Here is a 15,509-nt window from a genome sequence, read left to right on the forward strand (position 1 = left end):
GGATTCTTGAGATATTTACGCGGCGACGTGCGCAAATGGCGGACGCCATATTCCGTCTGTCCATTGTACAAACGCTAGAAAAAAAGGTTTGTTTGAATTTTCGCGTAACCATGTTCCTGTTTTTATTCTAACAAAATTATGTTTTCTCGTACATTCAAATTACAATCCGAGAGCTATCATGTCTGTATGTTTACGATTAGTAGTAGTTAGATTTTTTCACATATATCAGCTTGAGTAATTCAGTTAGTTCAGTTAATTCCTTGCGTCACATGAACGGCCTGGCTATGTGTGGTTTGAAAAACGTTTTTGTCGTTGCGACATTTGACGACGGACGCTAGACGCTTACGCGGTATGCCGCCGCCGACGCAAGATTTTCTGTGACACGGGCTTCTGAGCGCAATCGCTTTAATACTTAAAGAAGAGACACGGCAGTATTATATGCAGCTGTTCCACGCAATTTGTAGCTCACGTACTTCAATGTTGATTATCAAGATTATCGAGGCATTTGTTTTAAAACGAATAATGTAGGTAATAGTCGGCTTAGCATCAAACAACGAAAACGTAGAAGACTTCACCCGTCATAGCTAGCCTCGAGATGCGACGCGGGTAACTGGGCTGCCGGCATTCATCATCGCGTCAGCGTTGTGACAGGCCTGGTGCGGCTTGCACGAGCATTTAACAACGAAAATAATAACGAATTTAAGAACGCGTTCTTAAATGCCGTAGACAACGCTGTCAGGATTGGGGACTCCATCCCATCGCCCGTAACCCGTTTTCAAGATTGGAGTCCGGCATGAATTCGAAGGTAGCTGGCCCATGCCGTCGTCCAACTTATCCACGCTGAGGATGTTGATGAAGGGAAGGACTGCTTCTCTTCGATAACGAGGAATAAGGGTTTAATTACAGTATTTACATGCAGTTCATCAGTCTAGCATGACTTTGAGAGAAAGTACGTCAGTCTAACACGACTGCTTGAGAGAGTGTCTCAGTCTAACATGACTGCTTAAGAAAGTGTGTCGAGCATCCGCACAACAGCGGGTTAAAAACACTCGGTCCCCTCTTGATTCCAAGGGGACGGAAACGTTCGTCCAGTCATTGTAAACACGCCGCCTCTCCACGGGACGGCGTACACACACACACACACACACACACACACACACACACACACACACACACACACACACACACACACACACACACACACACACACACACACACACACACACACACACACACACACACACACACACACACACACACACACACACACACACACACACACACACACACACACACACACACACACACACACACACACACACACACACACACACACACACACACACACACACACACACACACACACACACACACACACACACACACACACACACACACACACACACACACACACACACACACACACACACACACACACACACACACACACACACACACACACACACACACACACACACACACACACACACACACACACACACACACACACACACACACACACACACACACACACACACACACACACACACACACACACACACACACACACACACACACACACACACACACACACACACACACACACACACACACACACACACACACACACACACACACACACACACACACACACACACACACACACACACACACACACACACACACACACACACACACACACACACACACACACACACACACACACACACACACACACACACACACACACACACACACACACACACACACACACACACACACACACACACACACACACACACACACACACACACACACTAGAACTCGGAACTCGTAGAACTCGGAGCCGACCCGCGCAGTGCGCCGGGTAGCCATTGTCTTGCGTCTTGGTCGGCGCGTGGGAAGGGGTGTCTGACAACGGTCCCGCGGCAACTCCCCCACTCATAGCAGATCAGGTCCGCGTTGGTGGGTTCGGTAACCATAGTTGGCCCACCGAACTCATTCAGTCACAACGGCGACGAGGCTAGAGCGTAGAGCGGCAACTTTCCTTGGCGTTACGCCAAGGAAAGTTGCCGCCACTGTCAAAACTGGCCGGCAAAACTTGCACTGCAGCTGGTCGTTCTTAACAACGCCTAGTCCGCACAAGAACGCGTTCTGAAATTCGTTGTTATTTTAGCTATTAAATGTTCGTGCGAACATTTAAGGATGCGTTCTTAAATATTCCATAGCCAACGCCTAGTCCGCACAAGAACGCATTCTTAAATTCGTAATAATTTTCGTTATTAACCTTTCTTTAAAGCCGCCCGTGGTATCTGCGAGGTCTTCGTTCCTGCTGCGCAGAATCAGTTGTCTCTTGTGTTTCGTCGTGTCATCTCGCCTCCACGTATTGTTAAAGCACCGTCGAAGGAGCTTGTGCACAACTCGGGCAAAACTGCCCATTCTTTAGAATTAAATAAGCACCTATAGCATTCTAGCTAGGTTTCGCGATTGGATTCAAGAACTCTTTGTCAAATTCAATAAAACAACACCTTAAGACGATCCCATTCGTCTAATGCATGGAACATTCTAGAGTGCATGCTTTATCAACGAGAACTTTTTTCTGAATAAGTCGAAATAGAGCCACATTGTTAAAAAAATATAAGTGTACTTCACAATGGGACCCCGCTAAAAGTAATCACAATCCCAGAAAGCTTTGCAGCATCACAATACTGCATCTGACTGTGAGGCTTCTCTGTGCACTTGGAGTCAGCATACAAATATTACCAAATTCAGACTGAAAAAAACATTATTTTTTTTTATTTAATATGTGCCTATCGCTAATTATTCTTTATGATTTGTGAACTGTGGAGCTGCACACTTAATACCTTCCTCTTGCTTACTTTTCAGCAAAAAGTACCGGAACAGACTGCCAGTCTCCATCACTGGGAACGGCCACACGCCATTGAATAAGGTAAGGAAGCATAGCGAGTATACTTGGGACGTAAAATGCGCATCTAGAGCGGGAGCAAATCATCCTCAACCCGAATCGCAACTGGACGTGCAGGTGGCAACGATAAAAGCGCCTCACAGTGCGGCTAACAAGTTGATCAACCCTCCGCGTCCTCTGGCGGGTGTCGAGAACCCCATCTTCAACCTGTCCGATGCCAAGTCGGACGACACTACCGAGGACATGAGTGAACGGGAGACGGTGCCGGACAGTGCGGACACTCCCGTACCCAATGGCAACAACAACAACAACAACAACCGACCGCAGCAAAACGGCGGGGCGCTGTCCAATGGCAGGCTCGAGCCGCTGCGGAACGGAACCGCGGCGTCCCCTGGCGGCCCGTTGCCGCTGGGCAACGGCAAGCTCCTCAGCGTCCAGTGGCCCATTGGCTCCATACCCAGGAGGGTCAAGAAACTCAGTTGGGAGGACGAGCAGCCGAACAAGGTCGGTCTCGCTATCTTTCGGTGACCAGCAGAGGCCAAAAAAAGTGGGGCGAGATGCCCCCGTCTCTGTGGGTTCTTGGAATGCAATTCACATATTGTAGTTGTTTTCTTGTTCGTATTCGAAAAACAACTGCATCCCCCTTGGTGCAGCTGCAACAGAAGTGAGGTTCAGACGCGTAGCCGATATCGAAACCGGACACCGGGCTTCGACAAACGTTTCTCCCGAACTTCACTGCTAGCGGGAAGTGGCTCTATAGACAGTCTACAGATTCGCAACTATGCACCCAAACCTAATAGCCCAGGAATAGGTCTTCTCACCCTAGCGAGATGCGGACCAGAATGGATTTTAGTCCTATGTCAATCGCTCCACTTTTGAAGTTCTGCCATACTGTGAGTTTGCCTGTAGCATATGCTGAATCCGGCTACGGCATTACAAAACTACAAAAAAAATTACATATAGTCGATTTGTTTATGCACCAACTTCCCGACGGGCAGCACATGAGAAGCAATACATTAAAAAACTTTTTCTGCCTTCCACCTCGTTTTAGTAAGACAAAGGAAAGCCACGCTTGATAATATTGTCACGTGGTGGTGACGTTAAGAACACAGTAGCAGTACTGTGAAAGACAAACTAGCTTTTATTGGGCGAACCTGTGCCCACAAAACAGGGTACACTTAAAGCACAACGATAGCGGCGAACACAGTCGGCGATCGTCGAAAATCTGACCAGCGGGTCAAGCGCGTCGGCTTTTATAGATCAGTCGTCGAATGTTCCAGATTACCCGATGGGACCCGCGTGTCTTCCACAAAGTTCTACACCATTCATGTCACGCGATGAAATCTGATAACACAAGGTTCGGCGACAACAGACACGCGGATAGAAGCATCGATAACTTTCCAGAAACTTCGGATACATGCAAGCGCGTCCTGCGCTGCGCGATAAGATTTGTTAGGCGGTGAAACCTGGTCGCCCGATAAATATAAATACACGTGTCAATACCCCCCTCTTAAAAAGCATCGTCCCGATGCTACAAAGAGAGCGAAACACAAAGGGACACTTATTAAACATAAGTAACAAAACAACGAAAAGAAATAAAGTCCAAAGGTCAGTTACGCGAAGTCCCAAAGTTCGTCAACGCTGGTGGTACGGCTTGAGCCGCACAACGTGGACAATTTCAGGTCGTGAGCGGCGCCGCTGTGACAGCGAAATGCCGTCTGGCACGACCTCGTAGTCCAGTGCACCAATACGTCGGATGATCTTGTACGGTCCAAAATAGCGACGCAAAAGCTTCTCGCTCAGTCCTCGTCGGCGTATAGGGGTCCATACCCAAACACGGTCGCCGGGCTGGTACTCGACGAAGCGTCGTCGGAGATTGTAGTGTCGGCTGTCGGTCCTCTGCTTGTTCTTGATTCGCAGGCGGGCGAGCTGTCGGGCTTCTTCGGCGCGCTGGAGATAGGTAGCGACGTCAAGATTCTCTTCGTCCGTTACGTGCGGCAGCATGGCATCGAGCGTCGTCGTCGGGTTCCTGCCGTAAACCAACTTGAACGGCGTGATCTGTGTTGTTTCTTGCACCGCCGTGTTATAAGCGAATGTTACGTACGGCAGGACGGCATCCCAGGTCTTGTGTTCGACGTCGACGTACATCGCTAGCATGTCGGCGAGGGTCTTATTCAGCCGCTCCGTAAGACCATTCGTCTGCGGGTGGTAAGCCGTTGTCCTCCTGTGCCTTGTCTGACTGTATTTCAGAATGGCTTGGGTGAGCTCCGCTGTAAAGGCCGTTCCTCGGTCGGTGATGAGGACTTCTGGGGCGCCATGTCGCAGCAGGATGTTTTCGATAAAGAATTTCGCCACTTCGGCTGCGCTACCTTTCGGCAGTGCTTTTGTTTCAGCGAAGCGGGTGAGGTAGTCCGTCGCCACGACGATCCACTTATTTCCGGTTATTGACGTCGGAAAGGGTCCCAGCAAGTCCATCCCGATCTGCTGGAATGGTCGGCAAGGAGGCTCGATTGGCTGTAGTAATCCGGCTGGCCTTGTCGGCGGTGTCTTGCGTCGCTGACAGTCTCGGCATGTTCTGACATAACGGGCGACGTCGGCGGTCAGGCGCGGCCAATAATACTTTTCTTGTATCCTTGATAGTGTCCGGGAAAATCCGAGGTGTCCAGCGGTCGGATCGTCATGTAGGGCATGCAATACTTCTGGACGAAGTCCTGACGGGACAACAAGAAGGTAATTGGCGCGGACTGGCGAGAAGTTCTTCTTCACGAGTAGACTGTCTTGAAGCGTGAAGGAAGATAATCCGCGCTTAAATGCCCTGGGGGCAACGTCGGTGTGCCCTTCCAAATAATCGACGAGGCCTTTAAGTTCCGGGTCCGCTCGTTGGTGTTCGGCGAAGTCTTCCGCGCTTATTATTCCAAGGAAGGCGTCGTCATCCTCGTCATCTTGCGGCGGCGGGTCAATGGGGGCGCGGGATAGGCAATCGGCGTCTGAGTGTTTTCGTCCGGACTTGTATGTTACGGTGATGTCGTATTCTTGTAGTCTGAGGCTCCACCGTGCCAGCCGTCCTGAGGGATCCTTTAAATTCGCTAGCCAACACAAGGCGTGATGGTCGCTGACGACTTTGAATGGCCTGCCATATAGGTAAGGGCGAAATTTCGCTGTAGCCCAAACGATGGCGAGGCATTCCTTTTCGGTTGTAGAATAATTGCCTTCCGCTTTTGACAACGACCGGCTAGCGTAAGCTATCACGTGTTCATGTCCATCTTTTCTCTGGACCAGGACGGCGCCGAGGCCTAGGCTACTGGCGTCAGTGTGGATTTCGGTATCGGCGTGTTCGTCGAAGTGCGCAAGTACGGGCGGCGACTGCATGCGTCGTTTGAGTTCTTGAAATGCCTCGGCCTGCGGCGTTTCCCACTTGAACTCGACGTCGCATTTAGTTAGCTGCGTCAGAGGCTCAGCGATGCGTGAAAAGTCCTTGACAAAGCGCCTATAGTAGGCACACATGCCAAGGAATCTGCGCACTGCCTTCTTGTCGATTGGCTGCGGGAACTTTGCGATGGCAGCTGTCTTCTGCGGGTCGGGGCGTACTCCAGATTTGCTGATGACATGGCCTAGGAATAGAAGCTCATCGTAAGCGAAGTGACACTTTTCCGGCTTCAGGGTGAGCCCTGATGACTTGATGGCCTCTAATACTGTCGCAAGCCGCTTAAGGTGATCGTCGAAATTTCCGGCGAAGACGACGACGTCATCCAAGTAAACAAGACAGGTCTGCCACTTCAATCCTGCTAAAACCGTGTCCATGACGCGCTGGAACGTTGCAGGCGCCGAGCACAGTCCGAATGGCATAACCTTGAACTCGTAGAGGCCGTCTGGGGTGATGAAGGCGGTCTTTTCGCGATCTCTTTCGTCGACTTCTATTTGCCAGTAGCCAGACTTGAGATCCATCGACGAGAAGTATTTAGCGTTGCAGAGCCGATCCAATGCGTCGTCTATTCGTGGGAGGGGGTATACGTCCTTCTTCGTGATCTTGTTCAGACGACGGTAATCGACGCAGAAACGCAGGGTTCCGTCCTTTTTCTTTACCAGGACCACAGGGGATGCCCACGGGCTTTTCGACGGCTGGATGATGTCGTCGCGGAGCATTTCGTCGACTTGTTGCCTAATAGCTTCACGTTCTCGTGTCGAAACTCGGTAAGGGCTCTGGCGGAGTGGTTGAGCGCACTCTTCGGTTATTATGCGATGCTTTGCAACTGGTGTTTGTCGAATCTTTGATGAAGTCGAAAAGCAGTCCTTGTATCGTCGGAGAAGACTTCTGAGCTCTTGCTGCTTGCTTATGGGGAGACTTGGATTTACGTCGAAGTCTGGTTCGGGGACTATGGTCGTCGGGGTAGATGCAACAGAATCCGAGAGGACGAAGGCATCGCTGGTTTCCTGTATTTCCTCGATGAATGCGATCGTCGTGCCCTTGTTGATGTGCTTGAACTCCTGGCTGAAGTTTGTCAGCAACACTCTCGTGTTTCCTCCGTGCAGTCGAGCGATCCCTCTTGCGACGCAAATTTCACGGTCGAGTAGTAGACGTTGGTCACCTTCGATGACGCCTTCTACGTCAGCGGGTGTTTCGGTGCCGACCGAAATAGCGATGCTGGAGCGAGGCGGGATGCTCACTTGATCTTCGAGCACACTCAAGGCGTGGTGGCTACAAGGGCGCTCCGATGGTATCGCTTGATCTTCCGACAGCGTTATTGACTGCGACTTCAGGTCGATGATGGCGCCGTGGTTGTTCAGGAAGTCCATGCCGAGAATGACGTCTCGTGAACACTGTTGCAGGATAACGAAGGTGGCAGGGTAAGTCCGGTCATGAATGGTAATTCTTGCCGTGCAGATTCCAGTCGGCGTAATGAGGTGCCCTCCAGCGGTCCGAATTTGGGGGCCCTCCCATGCAGTCTTAACCTTCTTCAACTGGGCGGCGATGCGTCCACTCATTACGGAGTAATCGGCCCCTGTGTCGACTAAGGCAGTGACTGCGTGGCCGTCGAGAAGCACGTCAAGGTCGGTGGTTCTTTGTCTGGCGTTGCAGTTAGGTCGTGGCGTCGGATCACGGCTGCGTCGTGTTGAACTGAGGTTGGAACGTCGCGTCGTCAAGTCGTCTTTCGTCGGTGTAGTTTTCGCTTCCAGACTTCGTCGGGACGGCGGCGTGTCGTTATGTCGTCGAGATGGTCTCTTCGTCGTCTTCGTCGGCGGCGGAGGATCTTCGTCAGTTCGACGAACAGCAACCGCACCTCCATCGGTTGCTGCTTTTAGTTTTCCGGGTATGGGCTCGCAGAGCGGCCCCGGGCTGGGCCAGTGTATGGACGGCGCTGCGGTGACAGGTAGCGGCCTGGTGACGGCGAACGGGACGGTCGTCGAGGGCTCCACTGAGTAGCGGCGAGGTAATCGGCGATGTCACGTGGGCGCTCTCCAAGCTGTGGACGCGGCGCGTTGACGGCGAAACCTCGCAGTCCCATCTCCCGGTACGGACATCGTCGGTAGACGTGACCCGCTTCTCCGCAGTGGTAGCAGAGCGGGCGGTGGTCAGGAGCGCGCCAAATGTCAGTCTTCCTCGCGTAGGTGCGCTGGGCGACGGGTGGTCGTGCTGGCGGCGGCGGCGGCGGACGACGAAATTGCGGCGTTACAGGGCCCTGGCGCGGTCGCTGAGGAGGGCCTTGACGGCGTACGACGGCGGCGTAGGTCATCGCTTCGGGTTGGGGGTGCGGTAATTGAGGTTGCACCTCCGAGACTCCAAGCGACCGCTGAACCTCATCTTTGACGATGTCAGCGATCGAGGCCACTTGAGGCTGCGACGACGGGAAGATCTTCTGAAGCTCCTCTCGTACGACTGCCCTGATAGCCTCGCGCAGGTCTTCGGAGGCCAGTGATTGAACTCCGGCATAGTTTGTAGCGTTGGTGCGGCGGTCGAATTGCCGGTTTCGCATCTCGAGTGTCTTCTCGATGCTAGTGGCCTCGCGAAGAAACTCGTCGACAGTCTTCGGCGGGTTTCGTACCATACCGGCGAAAAGTTCCTCCTTAACACCACGCATTAGTAGCCGGACTTTCTTTTCCTCGGACATTTCCGGGTCGGCGTGGCGGAATAGGCGGCTCATTTCTTCTGTAAAAATCGCCGTGGTCTCGTTGGGCAGCTGCACTCGGGTTTCCAGTAGTGCTTGGGCTCGTTCTCGGCGAACGACGCTTGTGAATGTCTTCAGGAAGGCGCTTCGGAAAAGGTCCCAGGTCGTTAACGTGGCTTCTCTGTTCTCGAACCACGTCCTGGCAGCGTCTTCCAATGCGAAGAAGACATGTCGCAGTTTGTCGTCGCTGTTCCAGCTGTTAAATGCAGCGACCCTCTCGTACGTCTCGAGCCAGGTTTCCGGGTCCTCGAATGTTGAACCGCGGAACGTGGGGGGCTCCCTGGGCTGCTGCAGCACGACGGGGGATGCTGGGGCTGCCATTGGGGAGGACTTGGTGGCAATCTTCCTGCTCGTCTCAGGCAGGAGTCCGTGCTCTGGGGGCAGTCCTTGCAGCCGGCGGCTAGCTCGCTGGTCTTGGTTGGCTGGTGGCTGGTCTTGGTCGACGTTGGTTTTGTCCTCGGGCTTCGGACTTGGATCGCGGCTTTGCGGGGGCGTTCGGTACATGAACGCACAAGCACCTACACCAGATGTCACGTGGTGGTGACGTTAAGAACACAGTAGCAGTACTGTGAAAGACAAACTAGCTTTTATTGGGCGAACCTGTGCCCACAAAACAGGGTACACTTAAAGCACAACGATAGCGGCGAACACAGTCGGCGATCGTCGAAAATCTGACCAGCGGGTCAAGCGCGTCGGCTTTTATAGATCAGTCGTCGAATGTTCCAGATTACCCGATGGGACCCGCGTGTCTTCCACAAAGTTCTACACCATTCATGTCACGCGATGAAATCTGATAACACAAGGTTCGGCGACAACAGACACGCGGATAGAAGCATCGATAACTTTCCAGAAACTTCGGATACATGCAAGCGCGTCCTGCGCTGCGCGATAAGATTTGTTAGGCGGTGAAACCTGGTCGCCCGATAAATATAAATACACGTGTCAATATAACCTCTTCCAATTGAAAATTTTCTCTGCCAATAGAGTAATTGCGGGCAAGGCGCCACCACCGGTATAGGCGGAGAATCGTACTAACGGCTGTCTCGATCTGTTCGTGCAAGCTTGTGGAATAGATATGTAACTCCCACCTGAGAAGGGCGTTGCGTAACACCGCGTAAATGTCTGGTCGCGGTATTTTGAATTTACGCAGACGTGGCAGAACATGTACGTGAATTGCATTTGATGGTTACACTTTATCCTATAGACAGCCAGCCGTAGAGGAAGATGGGCCGATCTTTTTTTAATTCGAAAGCTTGTTCTGCATTATAAAAGAGATTAAGCACCGTACATGTAGAGAGGCCTAATTTACAAAGTATTTTTGTTCGTAAAAAATTGTTTGCCACTAACTGTCCGTCTTCGCAACGATGTCTGCTATCGCGACTGGCTCGCACCTGATCTTACGAACGCATCTGTCGTACGAACAACTTTGTAAATACAAACAGAAGTTTCACAGCTCCTTCGTGCCCATTTAAGGCGAACACTGAAGCGAGATAGTAGGTTGCATTAGTAAATTAAGTTATCTCTATAGGCGCCTTGCGCTGAAGATTTCCGCAGTGACAGCGGCTCAACACAAAGCCTAATGAGCGGTAGAATGGGAGGTACGGGATGCCCGTTTACCGATCGTTATCGTGAGGCAAGAGCGTCCGAGATCTGGAAAATGTCGAAGTGCGCATGCTCCGCTTGGCTGGATATGTTTCCCGTCAACATCAAAAGCGCGAACATTCATGAAGTTCCCCTCTTGAAAGCTCGACGCAGGACACTCGAATGAACGGAGAAGCGTCGGTTGTTGTTGTTGTTATTGTTGTTGTTTGGAACGCTGTTTAATTTTCTTTGCTTCTCTAAAGGCCAGTATTGGCAATGCCGGGGTGTTGAGTGAAAACGACGTGGAGCCCTTCAGCCGGTGCAAGATGCCTATGCAAAACAGCCCCTCTTACGGTGATAAGTCGGGAAAGACGGAAAAGATCCGAAAACGGGAGATGGATGGCCGACGCCTCTCTAAAATGTCTTCACCAGTTCACCGTGACGTCATGGATATTGACAGCGTCTATTCGTGTGCAGATAACCGTTTATAGTTAAAGAAAGGACCACATTCAATTCTGAAAGTACCAGACACAGCCTTACAGAAGTTTCGAGTGCTTCTTATCAGTCAAAATAGCCTTATACAAGAAACTGAACTGGCGTCTTGACGTCACACTGATGTAGCAGCGCAGATGTTTTGGTGTGAAACTCAGATGTGAAAGTTTCGTCTTCGTTTTCTATAGTTATAATTAAATTTTTCCTGTCATTTTCCTGTCAATCTGGGCTGCTTTAGTGCGTTTTTTTATTGTGTACCTCTAAGCAAATTCTACTTTGTCTGCACCTCTCTTTCTCTCTCTCTCTCTCTCTCTCTCTGTGTGTGTGTGTATGTGCGTGTGTGTGTGCGTGCGTGCGTGCGTGCGTGCGTGCGTGCGTGCGTGTGTGTGTGTGTGTGTGTGTGTGTGTGTGTGTGTGTGTGTGTGTGTGTGTGTGTGTGTGTGTGTGTGTGTGTGTGTGTGTGTGTGTGTGCTTTCTAGTTCACGGAATTTAATTTACACGTTTAACTTCCTAGATCTACACTCATTCGCAGCTTTCACATTGATCCGACGTTTTATTCATAGCGCAGGCGTACCTGAGGCAACTAGATGGTGTTACGACGCCGAAAGGCATCTTGGTGTTTATTATTACGCTGTGGCGTGCAGTACTCTTTAAATATTTCGTTATCGTGTTCATGCTGCACAGTAACATCTAGTTCAAACTGTCACAAAGTATCCTTGGAAGGGAAGTTAAAAATCGGGCAGATTCGGGAATAATTATGCTGGCGTGATGCTATCGGCTATTGCTGGACAGTTCTTAGCATGGGCGCATTTCTTGTGGAGACCTGCCAGCAATTTATAACGAAGCTTCCATTACTAAATCAGCGTAGGAAGTTTCACGGGAATAAAGACTAAACGAAATGCGTTTCTTGAACAAGTGCCAATTTCTTTACCTTTGTCACAGAAGCTCCGGGGAAAAAAATATTGCCAGATGTATCTTCGAGTACGCCTTCCTTCCTTCGCGCTCATGCACTGCGCGTGCTGACTTCTTTCTTCTGATCGTTTATGACAGTTTTCGCGCCCAATATTCGTACACCTTCGTGTCAAAGGTTGTGATGGGGCTGAACTTATCTCTGCAACATATCTGCGTGCGCATTAACAAAGCGTAAGTGATGTCTGCTACCGGCCATCGCCGCGGTGATCGTGTGCTTACGGCGCCCTTTGTTATTCCATCAGTGGCAGGTGCTCGAATGGCAGCCAGCGAGGAAATGCTCGTACGTATAAGAGAAGTCTTAAGAGCACGGCCCCTGAATCGTTACGTTGGCTAGTCTTCGTACACTCAAGTTCCCACAACGTGGACGCTAAAAAAAATGATTTCGACTGCATTAGTAAACCACCCTTCTGGAATGGCCAAGAACGCCACTCATACCGTTAGAGGAGGCTTCGTAAGGCAGAAAAGACGTAAATAGGATGGAGTGGTGGCGACGTCGCCTTGAAGTTCTCGCACGAACTAGTCGTGACGTCATGGATGTTGATGGCGTCTTCAAGGGCCTATAGTTAATCTTTTATTGGTAAAAATGGGCTGGCATTGTGTTCCAAAGGAGCCAGCAATTGAAGAGGGCAAGTTTCGAGAACCTTTTACTGACCCAACGCGGCCCAAATACGAAAAAAAAAATGAATGCTTAAATATCCGTGGTGTCCCACTAATGTACCGGCGCGGAGGTATCGGCGCAAAAATGTTAAATAAAGATGGAACTCTTTGCCTTTCATTTTCTCATATGATAATCAACCTATCATCGCAAAATTAACAAGCAGGGAGTTTTGAAAGAATACTTTGTAAGTCTAACTGATTTGTTGTTTCTGTTTAGCGGCCCCTTAAATAAGCTCTTCAAGAGAGCACTTTCTTTGATTCTGAAATCGTCAAGCTTTTACAATGTAAGAAACTGTGGTATCCTTCGAGGCTTATTTTTTCCGCAAACAATAACCATCAGCTATATTGCGTGGCTTTCCTTTCTATAACGCTGCGCGCCCGGTATCTAAGTTTCAGGTCAGGAACAGCATGTACGTACCAGCATTCTTGACAGGAAAGTAGCGAACCCGCAGTGTTAAAGAAAGGAAACAAGAGTAAGAGAGATAATTATAGTCTGCTGACAAAATAAGCCCGAAGGGATGTAATTTTTTTTAGAATGTAGTCCGCACAATTTTTTTTTTTTTGGTACGCATTGAAGGGGAACGTGTTACTTCTCTCACAGTTCTTGTCTGCCTCCTTCATTTCAGACGGCGCTGGACCCTGACGTCAGTGTAGCGCCGCTGACAGGCGGCAACCAGTCCCCCGACCACAACGAACTCACAGTGTACTTCTAGGTCAAACAGCACTGAAATGCATCCTCCTCCCTCAAGTCCCTCGCACGAGAGCGAGGTTGCCGCAGGTTCAAGGGACCGCGCAATTCAGGCACGCACGTGCGAGGAGCAAAGTCGTTGTGATAAGTCTGCAATCCGCCAAGCCGTCAGTGCCTTCCCGTCTCCGCAACTTGGCGACAGTGGTATGTCTTCCTCTCAAGCACCGGACACCCGAGCGGCGTTGTGCGTCAACGTTTGGAGTGCGGCATCGGAGTGCGTGTAGTGCAAGCCATGGAACTGAAAGGGACACAAGTCACGCAGTTTTTTTTTTTGTTTTTTACCACGAGACTGTTGTTGTGAGTGTAGCCATCAGAGACGCTTGTAATGCATGATGCAGCAAGTGTCCTTCTACGCATACAGTTGCGCAGAAGACCATCCCCAAAAAGAGAGAGAGAAAAAGAAGTCAGGGTTTGTGAAGGACACGTGTACTATTGTTGGTGCAAGACTTCTACACTGGAACGCAGAAAGTTGTGAGAGTGGTTCAGTAATGTGTTCTGCAACTTTCTTTTGCAGCTAAGGAACGTTCAACATGCAACCTGCTGTTGCGCTGCCGTGATGAAAGTTAGACTCTCAAGCATTTCTGCTCAGTGATTTCTGCTCGTTGTGCCCACTTGTCACAAGGAAATTATTGCATGAAATATCTGTCCCAAAGTCAAGACCAGAAGGAACACATAACTTATCAGTAAGCACTTAAAAGCAAGGTTTTTTTTTGCTTCTGCAATATCGAGATCACAATGCTGTCGTTTTGAACCTGAATCTCACAGAAAAATGGCTTTCTACAACTAACAGATGCCAGAACTAACGCTTAACAAATTGGAACATTGTGACCTGTGTAACAGCAAACAACGCAAATACGAATGGCTATGCTTCAGCAAACCAAGACATCTAACTTAACCGAAGTAAGCATAAGAAATTACACTCATAGCGATGCTGTATGCACTTCATCGCTGTTCACCACGTTGCTGTCGACGCAAAGTTCGTCAAGTGCCAAGAACAAAGCGCTACGATTCCTCCGCCTTTCGATGTGTGCATTTCGCGTGGTGGGCTATGCCAAAAAAAAAAAGGGAGGGGGAAGAAAGAGTGCCCTCCTGAACTGTCCGACGGTTGCAAATTTCACCACGACCGGTCAGCAAAGCCACCAGGACTGAACTGACGCTCTTGCTTCTGAAACGCTTTGTAACGACCGGCATTGCAGCTTTTCTATGCACCAAAGAAACGATAGCTGAGACGTGGACTACGCAATTTTGTATATAGACTAAAACGGAAACAAGATGTGAACTTTATATATTGTACATATTGTTATAGTATTGTGTCGATCCTATTGCGGGATTTCTTCTTGCCAGAATGCCTTAAAGAGTGAAAACAAACGTGTCTTGCCTTGCACTCTCGACAACAGTATAATGTGTATTTTCTTAGCGCGTTTCCAATGCCAATATTTTTGTAATGTATTTGTATAGTTCTTTTCTTGTACGTTTCATTTTTACAAAGGAAGACGCAAAGCAGCGGCGACTGTAACGACGAAACACCTGGAAATAAAATTATGTGTTTCCATGTACAGATGGTAATAAAATGTGCTCTATCTAAATATCCGCGTTAATATGTAGTATTCCTAGGAATGCAGCAATTGCTACTCACAGTTTGTGTGCTTCACCAGCACACGTCTCAATCGCTCATCAAAGAGCATGGATCGTCAATCGTGGTAGGCATGTGAACGAGGAAGACGGGCCGCAGCGATAAACACGTGCGAAATACTGCGGAGAGTTCGTTCGAAAGGGGATTAAGCAACGGATTATCCTCACCTCCTTCCACTGGACTTCTTATCTACCGCTGATAGAACGAATGCCACTACCAATATGTACCACCGAACTCTTATTCGCCAAGTTCATGCCTCTGCAATCGTGATTGACCTTTGCACTCCAGGAGCAGACAGACCACTTTCTTAGGTCTCAGTCTAGGACTATGCAAGAA

At 49.8% G+C, this 15,509-nt stretch overlaps 1 protein-coding gene across 1 annotated transcript in view; it reads left to right on the plus strand.

Moving 5' to 3' along the window:
* Positions 1–15,098, plus strand: part of LOC135901443 (protocadherin-15-like) — a 320,018-nt gene extending 304,920 nt beyond the window's left edge. Inside the window, exons 14-16 of the mRNA XM_065431252.2 lie at positions 2,887–2,950; positions 3,044–3,430; positions 13,419–15,098. Coding sequence (XP_065287324.1) covers positions 2,887–2,950; positions 3,044–3,430; positions 13,419–13,505 — 538 coding nt within the window. The 3' untranslated portion in view covers positions 13,506–15,098. The remainder of the gene's footprint in view (positions 1–2,886; positions 2,951–3,043; positions 3,431–13,418) is intronic.
* Positions 15,099–15,509: the final 411 nt, after the last annotated feature.

Source organism: Dermacentor albipictus, chromosome 1, assembly GCF_038994185.2.
Source record: "Dermacentor albipictus isolate Rhodes 1998 colony chromosome 1, USDA_Dalb.pri_finalv2, whole genome shotgun sequence".
Classification (NCBI taxonomy): domain Eukaryota; kingdom Metazoa; phylum Arthropoda; class Arachnida; order Ixodida; family Ixodidae; genus Dermacentor; species Dermacentor albipictus.